General features: G+C 45.8%; 2 protein-coding genes across 3 annotated transcripts in view; both read left to right on the top strand.

Annotated features, from left to right (window-relative positions):
• The first annotated feature begins 217 nt into the window (after positions 1-217).
• SERTAD4 (SERTA domain containing 4) lies at positions 218-8,478 on the top strand. The gene is made up of 5 exons (XM_069009627.1): positions 218-1,042; positions 1,271-1,545; positions 1,886-2,066; positions 2,479-2,594; positions 5,537-8,478. Exons 1-5 carry the CDS (start codon positions 955-957, stop codon positions 6,293-6,295), a joined length of 1,419 nt encoding a protein of 472 aa, XP_068865728.1. The 5' UTR covers positions 218-954; the 3' UTR covers positions 6,296-8,478.
• Positions 8,479-9,927: 1,449 nt separating this feature from the next.
• The window catches only part of HHAT (hedgehog acyltransferase), a 212,552-nt gene continuing 200,741 nt past the window's right edge, over positions 9,928-21,738 (top strand). For both annotated transcript variants that reach the window (XM_069009625.1, XM_069009622.1), the window contains exon 1: positions 9,928-11,530. The gene's annotated coding sequence lies outside the window, so the exon portion shown is untranslated. The remainder of the gene's footprint in view (positions 11,531-21,738) is intronic.

Raw genomic sequence — 21,738 nt, 5'->3', positions numbered from 1 at the left:
AAAAAAATAAATTCACAAAGAGATGCTGAATTCATTATGAGCAAAGAAAGCCTGACTTCCAGAAGCAGCAGTGAGTTTCTTCCAACCTTTATTCTCTCAGGACAAACACTGAGTGTTGACATCTTGCCAGTGTGAGAAGATTGATGTGCCCCTGTGAATGATTCCTCCGTGTGGATTAATGAGAAGAGTCCATTGCTGCTTTCTAATGATGGTGTAATCTTTTCAGACACAAAATATATTACTTTTTAGCTGGTTCTTGGGCCACTTCTTGGCCCTGCTGTTAGGTCAGCAGACTGACTCACTTGTTTTGACCACTCCTTCCACGTGTTGGTACTCAGCTGGTAAGAAAAGGTGTGGGGAATAAATAATATATACTGTCCATGTCAGGGATAACTTTCAACTGGCTTGTCCAGTGGTTTGCCATTCTCTGTGTCATTTCTTGGTCCAAGAAATGACAAGCAAGCGAGATGGCATTAAGGAGCTACTGCAAGAATATGACTGAGGGCTATATGCAGTGCATTAGCAGCAAACTGGCTCTGAGGAAGGGATTTAGGCACCTGTCAGTCCGACTGCAGTGAGGCTGGTGGCCTTTACTGAGGCAAACTGCTTGGGGACCTCAGCTGCCTGTCCCTTCAGCTCCCGTTTTTGCCCCGGTGAGGAGGCAGGGCAGATCCATGCACGCAGGCATCCAAGACACAGACAGTGCACGCTGGAAGCCGTTTCTTAATAAAGTAGCAGCCTTGTGCTAGGATTTAAGAAAACAACTGGCAGATGTGAACGATTTATTTTTCCTCCCTCTTCTGTTGCGGTTTATTTTTTCCTCTTGTTCGAGAGCGCTCAGCTGCTAACACAAACAATTGCTGAAATTCCACCTGCCCACCTGCAGCCCCTCCTTCCCGCCGCCTGCTCGGGCCGTCGTCTTCCTCCGGGAGGGCTGCGCCGAGGGGAAACTACATGCCGCTTTCTTGGAGAGAGGAGGAGGAAGGAGAGGGAGGGGCCGAGCCGTGTCTGGGCGCATTGTTCCGCGCTCCTCTGCCAAGAAGTAGGTGACTATGAACTCATCCCTCGCCCCTCGCAGAAAGTTTGCCGCCTTCCCCCCCTGCTCCCCTCCCCTCCCGCCCGCTGGCGCGGCAGGAGGCAGCTCGCAGCCCGGCGCTGGCCCCGGAGTCCCCGCTCCTGCTTAATATTCCGCCCGCTCCGCCGATGTTGTGCTTGGCTCCGATGGGACCGCAACTCACGGCGTGAAACCGGAGCCAATTTTCTGTCTTAGTCTCGCAGTGTTTTGACTGGAGGCAGACCCAGTTAAGTCCGATCGCGGCTAGTGGAAACAACTACCTAAGTCTCCGCTGTCTGTGTCGTTTGGGAGGGAAGAAAGAAGAAAGGAACGCGATCCCGGACTGCTGGGCGCGCTCTCTCTCTCACACACACACACACGCACCGCAGACTCACGCACCCAGACAGGCAGACTCGCACCCCGCCGGTGCCGAGCGCGCCGTGCCACCGCCGCCGGGAGGAAATGGGAAGCCAGTGAGCAGATCCGTGCCGGTGTGTGAGCGCCGCCGGGGCCGGGAAGGGGCGGCGGGGGGAGCGGGAGCGCGGCCGGGGGGCGGCGGGAGCGGGTCCGGGGGCGGCCTGGGGGCAGGGCGCACCAACTCCCGGTGCCGGGGACCCCGCGCCCTTTGTGGGAGAAGGCTCCCCTCTTTTTCCTGCCATTAGAGGGGGGGGGGGAAACCCCCAAACGTGTGTCTATGTGAGATCGATAAGCGTATGTTTTTAATATACGTGTGCGCAGAGGTCTGGCTGCTGGGGGCCGCTGGGGGCGGAACGCGGCGGGGCGGGGGGCAGGTGAGGGCGGCGGGCGCTCACCGCGCTGCTTCGCTTCCAGGTGCCGGCGTCCGCGATGACCCTGGTGCTGCCCATGCAGCGGCTGGGCCGCCCCATCGCCGCCGAGGGAGCCGCCGACCTCGCCGCCTACCGCGCCCTCTGGGAGCCGCCCTGCTGCGGTCGCCCCGGCCCCGCCGGCCCGCCGACCCCGGCCCCGGCGGCCCCCGGGCCCCCCGCCGCAGGTAGGCACCGCACCGCGCCGCTCCGCCGCGGGGGGACCGGGCAGCCTCGGCGGGGACCAGAGTCTGTCCGCGGAGCGGGGCGGGCGGAGGGGGGGGGTCTCCCGCGGGCGAGCGGGGCCGCAGGTGCGCGGGGGCCGCCGGGCGCCGTCGCGCTCGGCAGCGGCGGAGCGGCGCGGGGGGAAAGTTGTCCGGCAGCCGAGCACCCTGCGGCGGCCCCGGCTCCCCGCGCCGCCGCTCGCACCGGCCCCCGGGCCGTGCGCTAGTCAGGAGAGGGTTTATTTCTTCGCCGCGAATAGATGCGAAAATATGCGGCGGAGTTCTCCTGTAGCGCGAAGGGAAATGAAAAGTATTTTGTTTGGAGAACCTCCGGCAAACCGCATGTCATTTGTCATATCTGATTTATTACCCACAGGATCACATTACAGGGGAATTTCAAATCCTGTAACAACATCCAAGATCACATACTTTAAAAGGAAATATGTGGAAGAAGAGGATTTTCATCCACCACTCAGCAGCTGTACACATAAAGTATGTTTTCTAATAGTCATTATTTTTACTCTGAGTTTCAGATGCTTAGTAACACTCGATTGACCCATTTCCAGAAGGCTCAAATACTCTGCTGAAATTAGGAGAATGATCCAGCTGTTTGCTCAGAAACAAACAGTTGTCACTTCTTCACATTTATTGTTGTATTGTCATCAGTTGCAAAAGAAGCAAAGGCGTTTCTGCATTTATAACAACTGTAAATGGAAATGCTGAGAATAACTTCTTTTTTTCAGATTATTTTGTTCTTAGCTAGTTCATGTCACGCTTACAGAAACAGCTCCGTAGCAGCATTTGAACAGCAGAAAGGAAGAACATAAGTAAAATATTTCCCACTCATATAAAACTTTTTTTCCAGGGGAGAAAATAGTAAGAGGTTCCATATACCCCACACGGGTTACAGATGTTCTAAAAAAAAAAGAATGACTTGGAAAGCGAGTACAAGTTCCTTCAGTATTTAATCGTGTTTATTAAAAAGCTAGTACTCCCAAAGAACAGATTACTAAATGAAAGAATTTTTTTTTTTAATGGAAGTTGTCAGGGGAGAGATTAGAGCAAACATTTCCCAGGCCAGTGAATACATAAATTGAAATCTGACTTTTTTGGTGAGATTTTATGCTCCTCTTCATTAAGGGCTCAGTTCTGTATGGAACTGAATGCCTGGGGTGAAGCCCTTAGGGGTAGCTCATGCCTTGAGATGCCATTCTTACCTCGTTGAATCCTACCTGGCCCATGGAGGTCCAGTGCTACCCATGTTCTCTTGGCAGTGGGGGAGGAATTTCTGTGGAGGGGAAGCAAGCAGTAATGCCAAGCTCAGTTCCCAAGGACCTTAGAGTAGCTGAAGGAATTTTCAGCTACAAATAGAGCTGTCTGGAAATAAGTACCTGGACGAGGAAGGTGAAAAACTGTCCCGCTGTTAATTTCAGAAGGTATCCAGTCTGCTGCCAGAGCAGTGAATAAACAGCACCAAGGGTGTTGAAAAATGTGCTCTGGTTTGTGAGCATGTCTCACACATGTCACATCACTCTCCCGATTTTCAGCCAGGTTTTTTTTTTTTACAAGATTGTTGGATTTTTTGTATCAGTGATTAATTTTCTTACAAAGAGGGGGAGGAGGAATAGTTATTTAGTCTTTTCTAATAGCAGTAAAAAGCAGTTGTAGAGGTATTGGTAAGCGAGACCCAGCCACTGTTTGGTGCTGTTGTTTGTAGAGGTGTATCATGTCAGAAACCCCGGGTCACCAATTTCTTCTGTTCAGCCCAAATACATTTTCTACTTTGCAGCACTGAGCTCTGGCAGAGAGAGGATGCCCACCAGGTTTCCTTGAATTTCTTACATGTTTATACCGCTGCCACTCAGTAAAGAGTTATGTTCTGAGATTACTTGTCCCATGGAGGGTATGATGGTAGGGCCAGGAGCCTCTCTCCAGAGGGCTGCTGGCAAATGTGTAGAAGGAAGCCTGTGACAACTTGTTCCTACTGGTGTCCCTCCAGGACATATCTCCAGGAGAATCCCAGTTCAAGGCTTACTGGTTTGCTCCAGGCTTTTATGGCTTCACTGACTGTTGCTGCAGCAGGTATAAAGGACGCAAATGAACCTATATAATTTAAAATGAGTCATTTATTATAGAAAATTACTCTCTCTAACAAAGAGCTTCGGCTGTGAACTTGTATGAAATTATGGCCAATTTTTGTTTTTATGAGGCACTGTGCTGCTTCTAAGCCTCGCAGACATGACCAGGCTGTGGAAAGAGCTACAGGGCTGAGGAGAGCTGAATGGATGTGAAAAGCAGCTGTGCTTTAAGCTCTTTCAGTCCTCATAGCTACGACTTCCACTCTGCAAAAATGCTGTAACCATGTGGGAAAGGGAAGAATGATCAAGCCACAGATGGGGGGATTTAGAGCAGTCTCTCTTTGTGCTGTGCTGCTCTCCTCCTACGCAAACCAAATTCTTGCTAAAAATGAAAAATAGTTAATAGTGCTTACAGTAGCATGCGTTGCCCCCTCTCTTATTTTGATTCCCAGGGTAGCGATTACAGTGCAGGATCTGGGGCCTCCCAGGGGCAGTAACCTGCTCATGCTGCCAGTGCTGAGAAAGGGAGTCCTGGAAGGACCATGGAAGGGAGAACAAATCTGTGGGCATTGAGCCAGGATTTCTGCAATTCCCTGTCCTCTCTTCGTTTCCTGACCGTGTCCCTGCCTATCTGCGTTCCCACCGGTCCTGTAGAGCACAGGGCGTAGTATGCAGGCCAACAGCTGCTCTCCAGATGCTGGGATGCTTTGAGATGGGTTTCTCCCTGCCTCCCTCCCTGCATGCACTTCTATGCACAAGGGCAGTGTAAGAGCCTGGCAAATGGAGACCTCCTCGCTGGAGGGCCCCTTCCACTGGCAGCAGATGAAATGCTCCAACACTTGCTGTGTGAGGCGATGGCTGCTGGCTGCCTCTTGCAAACCTTGACACTGCAGGAAAGACCATTGCTTGGCTTCAGAGCTTTGTAGAAGCCCCACAGGGGATGATGGGATTGGGTCCATTTGCAACAAAAAGGCCCCCTAGCCATCACTGGAGCAAAACTGCACAACAATTTTATGTTCTAATCCCAAATGTAATTAAAGAGCCAGATGTGTGCATCTGGATTTCCCTCTCCCACCTTGGATTTATGCCCTGCAATTGCCTCTGTGGTGTAATGCTCAGCTACTTACCTCCTAATCTCAGCTGCTTACTCCCTAAACATGGGGGAATGCTGTGAGCAAGAAAAAGCAGGTTCCCAGCTACATGGATGTGCAAAATGAAAAGCCAGTTTTAGATGCCTCAGAAAAAGAACAGAAAAGTAGTGACACAGAGGGAATACTTTGCTTCATTTCCTTCCTCCTTGTCTGGAACAAAACTGATTGCCTTCAGTTCCATATCTTGTGTTTTTTGCATTTTCAGACAATCTCCGTGTTTGAGGAGCGGGCCCATATTCTTTACATGTCTTTGGAAAAGCTGAAATTCATTGATGATCCCGAAGTCTACCTGCGGAGATCCGTCCTCATCAACAATCTCATGAAGAGAATCCATGGAGAGATCATCATGCAGAACAACTGGTGCTTCTCCACCTGCTCCTTCAGTGGCACCTCCCCGCAAGAGTGGTTTGTGCCTCAGGACTGTCCATACAGAAAACGCCTTCGGATGGCAAAGGAGGAGTATGAGAAGCTCCACATGTGCTGCTTCTATCAAGAATGTGGCAGTCACTATTTAAATCTACCCTACTCTGTTAATGCTAGCACAGAAAGTAATTCCTCTTCTTCCTCCTCCTCCTCTTCCTCCTCCTCCTCCCCTCCCATTTCTTTGCCAAGCTGTTCCCAGCAGGTGGATTATGAAGTTGGCAGTGCACCTTCTTACAGAAGTGATGACCAGATACCTGCTAATGAAATATTCATCACTAATGGCAGGTCTCACAGTAATCAGGAAAAGGCAAAATTTAATGACGAGAAGGGAGGTAATGAACCTGAGCGAGAGAGCATCGCCCTAAACTGTGAACCTGTAAGAGGCACCCATGCTCTTGAATGTAAAGGCAAATTTTATGACTATTTTGAGACTGGATGTAATGACAAGAGCAACATAAGTGAATCTTGGAAAAAATCCTTAAGGAAAAAGGAATCTTTACCAAGTAATAAAATCTGCTGCAACAAAGGAAGTAAAATATGAGGCATCTTTCTTGCTCTATTGAAGCATGCACAGCATGTTCTTTCTCTATCAAATTTTTATTTTGAATGGATTTTTTATAGTTTTCTACGAATGGTACAATCATGCCACAAACATGACGTGTAGACCTAAAAGACTGGAGAGCAGATTGCGTAAAGTGTCTCTGCCATCCGCATCAGTGGCTATTTATACATGTGGAGACTTCAGAAAGAACACGGTTGCATTTCTGCTGAGCACTGTAGTCTGTGCAGCCATGGTGGAGCTTTCCTTGCTGAAAATGCCAATCAGCCAGATGGGGAAAACATATCGTTTTACATATCCCCGCCCCCAAGAAGTCTGCCATTAATTAAGAAGAACCTCCATTATGTTTACCAAGGAATTAGAAGTCTGGTAAACAAATTGATGCTACCAGCAAGGATGATAGGCTCCTTGTAACTCAGTATTCGTTCTGACAAAGGACTGTCTTCATGGATTGGGAATAAACCATCCTTACGTTTTGTACTGATACTCTTGAATTCCTGTATTCAGCATCTTGTTCAACTGACAAAATAGGACATAGCATAAAGAAATAACCTGTTTATGGAATCTTAATCAGAATCAAACATGCAGCTCAAGTACTTGCATGTTTTCACCTCGGCTGTAATAACTAATGAGGCTTGTTGTTACACAGGGCAGGTTTTTTTTTGGTGCCTTACTTTTTGTCTTAATTTTTGCCAGCGTGAAAATTAAGTATGAATCTGATACAGCAGGGATTTAACCTAAACAGAGATTAAAAAAGAAACCCACAGGGTGGATCAATATTATTAGAAACCTTTAACCTTTGAAGTACTGAGTTCCACTTCCTATTCAAACATCTCTGTTCTTCCTTTTTGATGCTCAATTGCTTTTTGATTTGCCATCCTTAGGAAGGGATTTAAGAAACAATAGAGAGATGTCTCTTGTAAACAAGCATTCGATGCTTGAGTGTTTCTATGGCAACTGTCTGTTGCTGGGGCTCTTTTTTTTCTTCTTCGTATAATGAAGTTCATGAACCAGTGGCATGTTTTATACTTTATTCTGTTTCACATAATTTCTCTCTTTTAGATTGCAAAAGCATGCGGGAGTTTTTTATGACTTTTGCTGTTGATTTAGAAAAAGACAAGAAGGCAAAAAGCACAATGTTAATTAATAATGTGGCGATAAACACAGTTTTATCTGAATGAATGTAAGGGGTTTAATTTTAAAAAAGAACATTTTGGAGAAATGAGCTGAGATTTCAGTGGCTGAGGACAACATTTCGTCATCCCTAGGTAGATCGATTGCAAAAGTGTGCTGTGTAAAATGCCCAGAAGACACTAGTTGGGGTTGAACCAAGAGTGAGTCTTAGATCCACCAAATTAATTAGTTCCCACAGTCCCCATAACAACTGGCAGGATGTGCTCAGGAAAATAGCCACATCCAGGCCACAGCTGACTCATAAATAGCTGCCTGTTCCCACAGCACCTTGCACTCAAGTGACATCTCTGCTTGCTTCTTGCCCAAAGGGTGAAAGTCACCTCTGTGCTGGGGGAGCGGCCAGCTCGATGCAGGGCAGGAGTGTCCCCAGGGGGACACAGCCCCAGGCTTGGCACTGACAGGTGCCAAGGGTTTGAGACCTTTTGCTTTGGGTTTCATGGGTTCAGCTGGAGTCCTGTAGGGCCGTGGTTATTTTGGGTAGAAAAATACATTTGTAAACTGTACGGTCTTTCGCAGAAAGCCCTGTGGTCACAGGAGAAAGCCCCCCCCCGAGCCAAGGTGACCACAAACACAGCAGGATTTAAATCAATGATAACCTTTATGAAGTCAGGTGAGTGTAAGCTGGTATGTTTGTAAGGGTTATCGTTGTGAAAAATGACAAATAAAGAAAGTACAAGTCCCACCTGATTTCTCCAAGACAGAAGCTTTTTTATTATTAATAATAATAATAATATTAAATATAGATCTCATTCATACAGTGTATGAGTAGGATCATCATTTAGACATTTGTCCACAAGGACCAATTTTTTAAAAAACCTGATTTTTCTTGTGTTATATCCAGATAGTCTAGTAATGTCTGCTCTTTTCCAATATTTGATAAACGCTTGATGTTTTAAGCTTAAATATTAGATGCTTGTATACTAATGTGTTGTTGTAGTAAAGTGAAATTTCCTTGATATATATTTATTAAAAATGACCAAAATTCATTTTAATTTTATATCTCCAATGGCTACTGGGTCCTTTCCCCTATGTTCTCCTCCCTCACCCAAGAAAACACCATTTAATCAAGCTGCTCCCTGCTCAAGAGGTTACACAGCTGTTGACTATGCACCTCAGGCTGGGTCTGTGAGGGAGCTCAGCCTTGCCAGGGTTTTGGGAGCATTTAGGACAGTCTGAAGGTGCACTGAGAAGCAACAGATTCTCTGTAGACTTGCACGTACAGCCAAGGAAAACACCTGGCCAAATGCTGCCCAAACCACAAATCAGCTAACACTTTTGGGGGGGCTGAAAGCTTTTTGACCCTAAAGGGCTGCTTGGTGCTCCAGAACAAGCCTGCACATGTAACCTGTTGCAGAGGCTTCTCAGTTGAATTTGCACAGGCTGAAGTGATGGATCAGCAGATCTTTGTCTACTCTAATGGTTTCTTTAGTTCCAGGGACATCTGGAAATTAACCTGTTACAGCTCTGGACAGTCTTATTGTCATCAGGGTCTGTAAGAGAGGAAATGTCATCTAATGAAAGTTGGCCTATGGATAAGTGGGGTTTTATTCCTTTCTCTGGACCTTGCCTCATAAAATAATAGCAATTAGTGAAAGTAGATGTATTGGACTCAGGAGTCCACCGAGTTATCCTGTTAGCCTCAGAAGAGACAGAGGTATTCCACATTAAGAAAGGGAGGTGGAAAGGCCCTTGTCCCATTGTCAGAAATGCAATAGACATTGATAGGATTTCCAGCCTGGGCTAGACTGAGTGGACTTCCTGGTTTAAATTGGATTTGATCTATGGCATGTGAAGACTGTAAGCCTGATAGGCCTTTTCCTCACTGCACACTCCAGTGCTAAGGATATTTTGCTGGTATCAAAAATTTTCAAGAAATAATTCTTTTACAAGATTATACTTATGCCTTTCATCCATACGTCCCACACATAACTGCTAAATGAATGCTCCTGAACTTGATCCTGGCTTACCTGCCAGGAAGAACGGGACAGAAGAGCTTCTCTAGGAAGATTGTTTTTCTCTCTATCGTAAGACACTTTGCTCCTAGAGTGTAAGACTATAAAGTACTGTGCCTTTCAGCACATGCCAAACAGCAACAGAAAAGATGTTTCTGTTGTCACATCAATTTTGCTGTCGTTAGGAACAGAAGGGTCCTTTTATCGTCGGGATCCAGGTAATACATTTCCTTTGGAAATGCACAGTTCATTTGAGTTTAAAAAACCGTGTTTCTTTTTCAAAGCCCGTGGCATAATATCATTGTGCTTCATATATACTCACTACTTTTGGTAAAATTTTGCTCTTTTTACTGTATTAGCTAATCTCTTGAAACAGCTTAACATGGTTACTTAAGCATCCTCAGCACTCAGACAGCCTCAGCTGGCAGTGATGTGCAGTGCCAGCAGAGCAGCTGGTTCCGCAGGGAGAACAGACACAGCCTGAGCTGAAGAAATGAAGTGCTTCTTTCAGTCCTGAAGGTGTTACGCCCCTAAGCAAAGCTGTGGTAGAGACTTTTTTCATATTTCATCTTTCTGCGTGCCCTCCATCCTCTTTTTACACCCCTCATCTACCATCTGTCCTTTTGTGTCCTACCATCATGATGACCATGACATGCTGCCAGGGTGCTGCAGTGGGTGCCACCACCCTTTGGGTTTGTGCAGGGGAAGCAGGGAGCTGGTTCAGAGCCACAGCGTGAGCTAAAGGGGAGCTTAAACAAAGTAACCAGGGTGCAGTGTATCTTGGCTGCTCTGTGGTCCCTCTGGAGGCTTGTGCCAGTTGTGACCCCCCACACTTAAATGACTTTTCCAGCTGCTGGTAGCTCACATTGCCACTACAGAGTGATCTGGTGATTAGAGAGCTATGACTGAAGCAGAGATGTGAAGGTGATTTCTAGCCTGCATTTGACTTATGTCCTTTCATTGCCTTCTTGAGCTAAAGCCGTAGCCAGAGGTGTAGCAAATGCAATGGCTGCTTATTCATGCCAGGAACCTTAACAAAAGAAGTTTCTTAAGTTTTAGCGCAAAAAAACCCCCAAAACCCAAACCAGTCAGTCACATCAGGGGAAGGTTTAGACCACTCTGAGGTAAAGGATTTCATCTTGTGTTGTATTCAGCAAATGTAACTCTAACATGGAGGCCTCCCAAAGGGACCTGACCTTTTACATGGTCCATCCCTTGCTTTGCAACCTCTAAGACAGGGGCTGCCCTTGCTTTCTGGAGGTCACCATTTGGGCTCCTCAGTACTGGTATGAGCTTTTCCACAGCTGCACAAAGCACCCCAGAGGCTTTTCCTGGCAGGGTGTGCAGAGCCTGCTAAAATATAGTAGCCAGGGAAGCATTGCAAAGGATCCTGCTGGAAATGTTAGGAGATGCAAATCTTCCACAAGGCATCCCATGTAACAGCCAAGCCGCTCAGTCACGACTACTTGGAATACACAGTAATTTCCTGTGTTTTTTCAGTCTCACTTAAACTTCTCTGACAGATGGGGAAAGATGACTAAACCAAGGGAGTTTACAAAAGTTCGTCTTGTGGTGTTTGCAAACTGTCTCTGTGAGGTCCATTTTCTCTAATGTAAACACAGCCGTGGCTGGGTGCCGAGTGCCTTTGCAGCAGCTAATCCTGCTCAGCTTAAGGCTGCTAAGACGAGGAGTACCCGGCCAGCCGGTCTGCTCAGGGAGTTGAACATGAACCAGCCCTGGGCCTGAGGGGTGTTAGGGGGAGACCTTCACTTTCTGGGCTTTAGACAGCACGAAGCAAAGCACCTGTGGCTCTAAGACCAGACCAAATTTACTATGCTGGGTGAGAGGCTTTCCAAGGGGCCTTGGGTCAGGTGTGGAAGGTTAGATAAAACTCCAGGGCAGTAATCATGTGAAAGCAATTGCTTTTGGGGCTGTAGTTGGCCTGTTGCTCTCTTGAATTCACTGCCAGGATAGGATTACACCCCAGGGAAAGTGGATTTCAGTTCTTTGGGTTTGCAGAAGTGGTGCAGAGTATGCAAAGCTTTTTCACCAGCTACAGCTGAAAGGCCAGGTAGGCAAATGTTTTGACTTTTATTGCTTAAATTCCCCTTGCTGAGGAATGCAGGGAGTGTGAACAGGAGCCACAGATGGGTGGTCTGTATACACTCAGAAGTATGCATGAGCAGAAAGCCCCAAACTCCAAAAAAACCCCAAAGCAGAGAGATACTGAATTTGAAAAGTAACTCATTTTCTGTGGCTAGTAATTCTTCTCAATTAATCCAGCATCATTCTCCAGTTTACTGTGGAGAGCATTTATTCTGTCATACTGGGACTGCAGCAGGACAATAAATAGTCTGTCTGCTCAAGGTCAGTCCATTTACTGCTACCTCCTGCAGTGGTGCTTTCCCTGTGGAATAGCCCACCAGGCTCATCTTTCTGTATGGTGGTCTGTGTCTGCCTCCTGAAACAACTGGAGGCTCAGGTCCTTGCAGAAGAGGGTGAGGGACTGTCAGTAGCTGGTGGTCTTGTCTCCTCCATGATACTGGCCTGTAGCTGTCACAGCTGCACTCAGCAAGCTCAGAGGGACACCACAACATCCCTTCTACCACCGCCTCACTGCCTTACATTTCTAATACAGTATTTTCCCTTGAGAGCTGCGACTGGTGTCTCTAGCAGTTTGCTGGCTGGTATTTCAGAGATTTTTGCAGCTGGGTGATGGGCAATGAGACCCTTAGCTGACATGAGATGATGACGTGCCATTGATTTTTGGAGGAATTGTGCCTGGTCCTATAAAACCTGACGACCCACACCTTTGGTTATTGCTGGTTTTGTCTTTTCCCTTTGCCTCATTTTCTTAATCAGAATAAGTTTTGAAAGACAATCCCTCTCTTCCACCCCACATTGTGTGGGACTGGCTAGTCTGTATTTACCTCTTTTAGTTAGGAAAAAGCTCTGCCAGTGGGAGTTGAAGTTGAGCAGCAGATTGTTTTCAAATCCAGTTTTATTATCCAACTCCAAAATGGTTTGTGTCTCTCGGTGTATGTGTAAAATCTGTGCTCTATTCCTTCGCAAATGCTAAAAGCCCTTGTAATTATTTTTTCCCCTCCATCCATTGCTTTTTCAGGGCAAAATCCTCTGTACTTTGGTCTGTGAGTAGGTCCCACTGACAAGGCTCATCATCCTCTTAGTGATATGGCTGCCATGGGGCCATTTATTCCTTTGAGTGCAGTAGTGTGGGTTTGGCTTAAAATGCAGTAGTCCTTTATCTTTCTTAAAAAACATCAGACAGGGAACATAAACCGAAGTGTTGCTACATTCTAAGTGTAATGTACTTTCAACATTGTTTTCTTCAAACTTGTCTTCTGTGAGTCTCAACAAGTATGGCCAAAGCCACCCACATTTCCCAATTTCTGTTAATATTGTAATTATAATTACCGTGAAAATAAAATTTGACTAATTTTTGAATCTTGAACAGCCTACATTTTACCTGTGGAGGCTTAATATTCATTACTCTTTCTTTGACCCCTTCCTCGGTGTAACAGATTGGTTTCTTGTTTGCTGGCAGACTAACTGGCATGATGACAAATCTCGTTTTGCCTTTGCTGTGAGAAGTAAGGCACATAGTGTTACTGCAATCCTGTACCTCCACTGAAAGATTGCTCCAATACTGAAAAATAAATTTAAATTAAAATATTATTAAAATAACCTGTATAGGCATCACAGGCATGAAGAAAATCTTAAAGTACGAGTAGGGCATAAGATACTGTCAGATCATTTTCCTTATTCTGCATGCAGGCTGAGACAAGGATTTTCATTGTATGAATTTATCCACCCATTGGAAGCGCCTGTTTGCTAATACTGAGACTTAAAGATGATAGTGTAATGCCAGCTTTTGAGGCATTTCACTAGCAACCATTATAAATAAGGCATTCAGCTAACAAGCTTGCCCTCCATTCCCAGTGATCTTGTGAGCTTCTCAAGCTGCTGGTGGACGCCAGTAGTACCCTTCCAGCTGCCAAAGCTCCTTTTCCCCTTTGAATATTTCCATGTGCTATCAGTAAGATATATTTCTAGGCTCTAGAAACACAGGGACACGACAAGCTGTCTTTTAACTGAATATCATCATAAATAATGGAAAGGCAACCAGGCTGATGACTTTATTCTTTGAATTGTGAATATAGGAAACTTTTTTCTTAAAAATTACAGTTATTTGGGAACTTAATTTTAATTTAAATAATGTAACCCCAGAATTTTCTGGCTTTCATTAATCTGACACCCATGCACTAAAAATCCTTCATGATCACACAGCCCTACCCTGGTGGGTGCCAGAATCAGAACCTCGGCGGAGCCTCTGAGGTTTCACTGGATGTTTTCCCACACTGCCTCATTTTTCCCCTTTGCACAGAAGTGCTGAGAAGATGCATGTGGAGGGGGATGGTACCTGAGAGAAAAATGTAAATCATAGCAACCTGACTGTCAAGAGGGTATCACTTTTTATTTCCTAGCTCATGTTCCCAGCAACAGCAGAGCTGCAATATTAAAATTGTTTTGTTTTACCTCTCGGCTTGGTTTACTGGTGCCAGAATAGTTGCAGCCCCTCGAGCAGAGAGGTAAAGGGACCTTGCAGCTGAAATCTTGCCTGGAGGTTTTGTTCCCCTTTGATAGGTCGGGCTGGCTCTCATTGCAGGAGCAGCTGGGAAGAAATAATTAGCATAACAAAGAGCTATATTACAGTATTGCATTGTGCATTTGGAGCCTTCACATACCTTCACACGTTCGGTTACAGGCTAAATAAACCTGAATTCGGGGTAGAAATGGAAAAACACAAACTGAAAAAGAACTCAGCCTTTAAAGTGAAAAAAAATGTGAGTACTCTAACTGCAGATGTACAACCCCTCAATGTTTTGGGCATAGCCGTGCTGCAAGTGCCAATGGCTGTCCATGTGGCTGTTTGGAATGAGTGGCCAAGGAGAGCCGTTCTTCCCGGCTGGTGGGGGGGGAAGGTCCTGAGCGGGATGCAGGGCGAGTTCTTCCTGGCATACAGGAGCTGATGGACTGAGGTGGTGAGGACCCAGGCAGCCCAGCAGCTGCTTTCTGCCCCTCCCAGCCCAGAGGTGGTGGGTTACCAAGGAGAAGGTTGGGGGTGCAAGTACTTCTCGTTTTGCTCTGTTTTTATTGTTGGCAAACAGCAAAGCTGTGCTGTGGGAGCGTTGGCGATTTGTACGGATTTAGTTGCACAAGAGGTTACAAACCCTGCAGAAAGTGCCTTTACCTGTCCAGGTGCCTCCCGTGGGAGCTCCCAGGTGTTGTGCCCTCTTCTCCTGCCTCGTTCACAGCAAACCTGTCCCACGTGTCTATTCCTGCCCCACGGCAGAAGCTGGATGGAGCCTGCTATGGGCTGTGGCGTTTGCAAAACCTGTGGTCCCTTTCCTGGCTCAGGTGAAACAAACTTACGCCACCATGCCTGCCCAGCTGCCCACTCAATGCCACATATTTTTCGCCTCCCTTTTTTCCCCCCGATTTTGTCTGTGTTTTTGCTGAGGAAAATTATCCATCCTGGGAGTTAGAGGAAATGCAGAGAATGGAGTAAAAGAAGCAAAAATTTCCCAGGTAAGGTTTTTCAGAGCTGATCCTCCCCTGGGTCCAATGTCTGTCATATGTGCCTGCAGCACGCAGCTGCATCATGCTGTCAGAAAGAGGGATTTAAAATCTAACCTGTGTATGTAACTCTTTCTCCTGCTCCCTTGGATTGAGAATCCCTTGCAGGGCAGGAGTGTAAATCCCAGCTTAGGAGGGTGGCTCTGTCAGCCCTGCAGGCGGCCTGTATTGCAGCAGGGAGCTGAAAGCTCCATCATCCGTAGCGGTGGTGATTTCTGTAAAACCTGAATGTACTCTGCCCAGATATTTGTATCTGTACTTTACCCAGATATATGTATTTGGAATGACTCATGAAGCAAGGAGGTGCAAACTGGGCAAAGGCCCTGGAAGATCCTAGTGTTCTGTCCTGGTTGTGCATGAGATAGAGAGGCTGCTGTGCCTCTAACTGAGATAACCTGAGGGAAGAGCCAGAGGTAGGCTTTAAGGAAGGACAAGACCAGAGCATTGCAATAGCACTTGATGGTTCTTAAATGTCTGTAGAAGTTTAGGAAGCAAAAACTTTCACTTACTAAGAACACAATGTTGTTCAGGCTTTGTACTTTTGATAGTGATAATAAAATTTATCAGAGAAACAAATTTGTCAAAACTAATGAGATTTTTTACATTTAAAACGCACTGACATTGTGTTGTGCTTTCTTTCACAAGTAATGTCTAAAATAAGAGTTGTAGTTGAAAGAGATTCGTGAGAAAAAATTACACAGGTCTATTCTTTTGTTTACTTTGTGCACTTGACAGCCCTGAACACAGTCAGGTTCTCCGCTTTGCCCGTACAGTCTGTCAGTCAGTTTTCTGACATTTGTTTGAGCCTTTACATAGCAGCAAAGACAGAACTGGTTCTTATAAGGAAAGTATGTCCATGGAAACACAAAGGGTGCTGATGGATTCAGCGGTAGGGAGCGTCACTGGGTGATGCTTCACATTCATCCATTTCAGGGGAAAAAAATTAAGCAGACTGTTGATTTGGGGGTTTTTTGGGGGGGGTCGTGGGTTTTTTTTTTTTGTTGTTGTTTTGTTGGGTTTTTTTACAGCAGAGACTGCTTCCTTGCAGTCTGAGAGCATAAAACACCACACTGATGAAATTTTAAAAAGCCAGAGTTGAAAAAGCAAGAATCTCAACTAAGCTCCTGGCAGGTCTGGGAGTGTGGGAGTCCACGGGGCTTTAGTCCTGTCCTCACAGTGTACAGCCACACATTCTGGGACAGTCTTCTTTGTCCATGATAAATGCAGTGTGTCCCACATGTGAAAAATCTTTTTCCTAGGCTCTGCAATGGTAGTTACTCTGAGTCTGGTAGAGGCACCTCCGGTCTGTTTTCTCTCAGCCTTGTTTCTAGCACTTCAGAAACTCTGTTGTTCCTTTCTATAACAACCATGTAGCTTCATCAGCCGCATCCCTCTACAGTGCCCATTTCCTACAGCTCACATTACTTAGATGGAAAAACAGGCTCTATGACTTCTCTTATCCTAACTTCACTCTTTCTTAAGAAATGTGGTCAATTTAAGCAAAGCGTGTCAGACTGAGCAGAGGAGGGGCATGTACATCTCCAGTGATACCAGTAACCTGGCACAAGGGCAGACCCTTTGGGCAAGGTTTGGTGGAGGAGATCTTCTGGACGACATACCATACCAGGACACCCATGCAGTTATTTCCTCCTCCTCACAGAGATTAACTGAAGAAACAGAAATTTAGCAGGATTGGAAAGTTTTTGAGGTCAGTGAGAGCAGTTGGCTGCAGTGCTATAAACCCTTGATGCTTGCCAGACCCACTGTACTTCCTTCAGGCCAGTATTGCAGAGGTCTGTAAGGCATGAAAATCCTTCCTTGAGAAACAGGGGATTAGAAAAACCAGAGAGTTTGTGTACTTTTTGGTAGGTATATCTGTGTGCATCTTCTCACACCTCCAAGGCTTGGCAAATATTTGGAACTGTTTGGTGAATGCCAAGCCTGTACATTATGAAGGACCTCTGTGCCCAGCCCCACATGTGGCTAAGTGGTCTTCTCTGACTGTCCATTTGCCCTGGGATCTGACTTGCTTGAGACATGAAGATTCTGCTTTAAAGATCTGCTCATGTTTGAATGAGACTTACTGGGGAAGAAACAGCTGCCTTATAGCTCTCATATGGTAGTCTGGAGAAGAGCTGCAGTTTTGCTAAAGCTCCCAGAAGCGCAGCTACACAGCATTCAAAGCTGACTGCTCTGACAGGAAGATGCATCTTTGGCACAGCCCCTCTGCTGCAGGTGACCCCATGCATCAGCCCTCTTGCCCCTGTTCTGCTCATCCTAAACTCACTCTGGTGCTCAGAGACTGTTAAGGGGCATCTCCCGTGCCTTTGAACCTGGGAAATGGAAGTGATTTGTGGCATCTGAACTACGACCTGAACACTTTTTCTTTTTTTTTTTGCTTTGCATCAACACTACTTTGACTCAAATTCTTTCAGACTCTACATCATTGGACAAGAACTGCTGCCAGACCCTCTGCTTTGAAGCAGAAGAGAAACAACTCCATAATTTGCTTAGCCAGTGCCAGAATATGGAGGAAGTCTGCCACAGTGCATGCCCTGATCCTGCTTTGGGGGAATCACTTAGAGCTGTTCCTGTTTTGACAGAGCTCATTTACCTCTCCCTAACTGCTGTAATCTCTTAAGAGTGCAATTCAGGTTGTTAATGAGAGTACCTTCATAAAGAATTTCCATATGCAAATTCCCAGTCTGAACTTCACTACAACAAAGTCTGTGTTGCTGGAATATATTCATCTGCACCCACAATTATTGTCTTTTATTCTCTGTGCACCATACCCTCTGCTACCTGCTCTGAGCTGCTTTCCGCAGGCTGGAAGTTGTGAGCGTGAGTCTAATTTCACCCTTCAGTAAGCAGGGAATTCAGAAAATTTAGAAGTGCTGGGATCAACACCAGGCACTCGCATCTGTGATGGTTTTTGGAGTTAAAGCTGTACGTGTAGCTGCTACACTGTCATTTGCTCCGAGTGGGAACCTGAAACCTCTTGGAAGCCACCTGCCTGCAGGCAGTGGGAGGCTCTGTTTGGTGTGCCCGAGGGAGGCTGGGTGTAGCTTGTTGGAGGACATGCACATGTGTGTACTCATTCTGTGCTGGGCTGCTTCCTGGAGCCCTGGCCTTGTTCTGTCTTGTCTCTGGGCTCCTTAACGTGAGGGTCATTAGGACTGTTCACTCTGGCATTTGTTCTACATCCTTCTCTGTATTAGACAATGTCTACCTTGTAATGTTTGATACTGATCCAGCAGAAAAATCTTCCATTAACATGACTTCAAGAGAGGAACGTATTTTTCCCGGCCTCGGTCTGCTGGAGTTAATGGTGGTGTGCTGCTTTGTACGTTACGACCAAATCAAACTTCCTTTCATTGGCACCAGCTGCGGAGCTTTATGCCTAAAGCCGGCATGCAGAGTAAAAAAACTCGGGGATCAAAGACAGAGCAGGAACTGGCCTGAAGTCATCATGCAGCCTCAGGTTGAGTCTGCACCTATCTCCTGCTGCACTAAGCTGTCAAAGATGATTATCTCAAGAAAGCCTTTCTTGTATCTTTATATCTCATTAATTGGTGGGTCTTGATCTCAGTCATGCTGGCACCTTCGGAGCAGGAAATGACATGAGGAGTCCAACAGCAGAAATTCAATGTCATCTCTCAAATAAAGACTAGATTGGTTTAATGAAGGTTGGAGAGGGCATAGCATCTATGGAAGTGTGCTATTTAGTCTCTACTGATCTTGATCTTGGGAAATGAAAACAGAAAAACAGATGTGAATTTATGAAGTGACATAAGGGCAGAAAACAGCAACACAAAGGCAGCAGTGGGAAAGAGGACTATTTAAGATGGCTCTTGGCTATAGAATGGAGCAAGATGAAACTAATTAAATATCAGCAAGATCTGCTAAAGTGTGGAACAGCCTCCAGAAAAAAACAGGGAGAGCCTTTACTTGAGCCACTCAACTAGCCTGAACAAGGTGCTGGAAGAGAGGCACTATAGCAAACAACTCTGCAACAGCCATAGGGCTGCAATGATCTAATAGTTCTTTTCCATCTTTAATCTCTGTGATCCTACAGTTAATCATCACATATTCATTGTGAAATCTCTGCTCAGACCATTTGTTAAGCCTCTATCTAACTAGTGAAAATTTATGCTCTCTAGAAGAGGACAAATATAGGAGTTTTAATCCAAAATTACACCAGCCAGTGGCTTTGGAGCCATAATTTTGCAGGCAGAAATTTGGATCTAGGTCCAAATTTTGTGTCTCTACAATGGGCAGATTGGAAACACAGTTTCTTTGTTTCTGCCTTGTGCCACTGTAGTAGGTGCTGCCAAGAAATATGGATAGTGAATCAGAGATGGGTGCTTTTCCAGACCAGTGACAGTGACTAGCAATTGCAAAGAGCTTTGGGCTTTTGAATGTAAGGATGTGAGTGGAGGCTGTTTTTCCCTTACGCTGTTTTTCCCTTACATCTTTTCCCCATCATTTCAAAGGTAGAGGTTGAGTCTTGGGTGCAATGAAGACAGGGGTGGCTAGAAGAGAGTTCAGACCACTTGGAGCTACAGGAAATGCTGCCTCTGATTGTGACCTGCAAAGCATTGAGGAGGCAGGGGCAGCTGTGAGTCAGGAATTTGGTTTTGTCACTCTGAAAGACGATTATGGATCTGTAAGCAACCCACTGGTACTATGTAGGCTTGCACAGCAATTACTTCTCCAATTTCTTCTGGAATTATTTCTACATCACCCTGCTGGTTGTAAACTTTTAGAATATCCCAGAAATAAGAGTGAGCTGTGGGCTGATGTGTTCCCAAGCAATGAACTCTCACATGAGCTGTGCCCTGTTGCTCTTCCTCAGCTGTGGAGCAGGTGCAAAGGAAAGCAAATAGCACTGGTGTTCCTCCTAATCAAAGGCTCATTGCTGGATGTGCCTGTAAGTTGGAGAATGTGGTGAGGGCAAAAGAGCTGCCAGCAGTGGACTGAAAGGACATAGAGGGGGAAGAGAAGTGTACTGGGTCACAGAACTGGGTCATGAATTGAAATATATTTCTCTGAAATTTGCTGCCTTCCTTCTCTGACCTCAGTCATGGACAACTAACTTCTCATTTGAGTTTCGATTTCCCTCTTTTATTTCACCACCAGCTTCATATCACTCTTCCTTGGTTTTCTTTAACCTGATCTTCTCCCTGGTAGTGCTTCTCCATATGAATGGACTGGTCCTTACGCAGCCACAGTAGCAAAGAGGCCTGCCCTGCTCTTAACAAAACTTTCTGAACATTTTTATTAATAATTCCCTTTTCCTTGAAACATTACCAGAGGGTCCTGACAAACAAATTGGGTAACTCTGACTTCCCTTGCAAACTTAGTGTTCCATGTTCACAACATGCAGGACAGATAAAAGAAGCCAGGTTTTTGCATAAAACTTACTTTGAGATACTTTGTGCTCCCCACAGTGGATATGACCGGATATGGTTCAAAAACGTACTAATGTCTTGATTATTTTTTTCATCCAGATTATGCACATTAGTAACATGAGCAGTTCCTGGGTATGAATAGATGAGCTTCTCATGGGATTTTTCACTGTGTCAAGCATGGGAAGCACGGGAGGCTGGAGGAACAAGAAGGAAGCAGTTTTGCTTGTAAAGACTGTGATTTTGAGTTCAGACAGTTTTGTTTTCACCCAGAAGCTTAATGAACTGAAGTTTTCAAGTGGGTTTTGCATGTGGATTCATTTTCTTCCCAATGTTGCTCTTTGGGTGCAAAAGGGAGGCCAGGGGGAGTTGAGGTAGCTGTGTTTTGAGACACAGTGCCATGTTGGTAATACTGTCCATGTTCCCCAGCCCTGATTCATTGCTGGTGGCTCCAAGAGGAAGAACAAGCAGTTGGTTATCCACAGACTGCTTCAGGAGATGTATTGCATATCATTCTACAGCTTCTGCAGATCATCTGATAAAAGGCTAGAAAGCAACTCGGCAAAAATAGAAGAAAGCAAAAAAAAAAAAAAAAAAAAAAAAAGGAAGTGCTTTGCCTTACCGAGCCTCAGTCATAGCCCAGAACACTTGGTGGAGAGGTCAGATGACCCATAAAAACCCTCACAATTCAGGTATGCTTGGGAATAGACTAAACTGAGATCAGCAATAAAACAGCTTTTATACAAGTTGGGAGTATGCTGTAACATGCCAGGGTATTTTGCTAGTAGTGCCTTTTGGGGCTGTGTTATGGCAAGTTACACTTTGCACGGGCTATGTCCAGAGATGATCTTCCTTTGGTGTTTCTTCTTTTCCATTAATAAATTTTCTGCTGCATTCGGCCACAGAGCAGAGGCAGATTGTGTGCTTGCCTGGCATTCTTAAGCGGTGGAATTGGCAGTGAGGCTAAAGGAGTCCTAGGTAGAAAGGGCAGAGGAGTGCATTAGTGTAGTAGTGCTGCATCTGCCAACAGATACACTGGTTAGAAAAAGCTGTGAGCTAAAAGCAATATTTTGTACTATTTTGGACCCAATTTTATTATACAATCTTTCCAATTATACTGTGTCTTACTGGTCTGTGCCATTCCTGATTTCTTTCATGATCCTTCTCTTCAGTGGACATTTCCTGGAATGCTTCAGGAAATATCCTGTCTTAT

This window comes from Aphelocoma coerulescens, chromosome 3, assembly GCF_041296385.1.
Source record: "Aphelocoma coerulescens isolate FSJ_1873_10779 chromosome 3, UR_Acoe_1.0, whole genome shotgun sequence".
NCBI classification, from domain to species: domain Eukaryota; kingdom Metazoa; phylum Chordata; class Aves; order Passeriformes; family Corvidae; genus Aphelocoma; species Aphelocoma coerulescens.
This window is presented reverse-complemented; position numbering and strand designations above follow the sequence as displayed.

Bases quoted from the DNA above. Each gene is read 5' to 3' on its own strand.
- SERTAD4 (XM_069009627.1), top strand. From the start codon at position 955: ATGCCGCTTTCTTGGAGAGAGGAGGAGGAAGGAGAGGGAGGGGCCGAG. The intron at 1,546-1,885 runs GTGTGTGAGCGC...CTTCGCTTCCAG, and splicing joins CAGTGAGCAGATCCGTGCCG to GTGCCGGCGTCCGCGATGAC. The intron at 2,067-2,478 runs GTAGGCACCGCA...TATTACCCACAG, and splicing joins CCCCGGGCCCCCCGCCGCAG to GATCACATTACAGGGGAATT.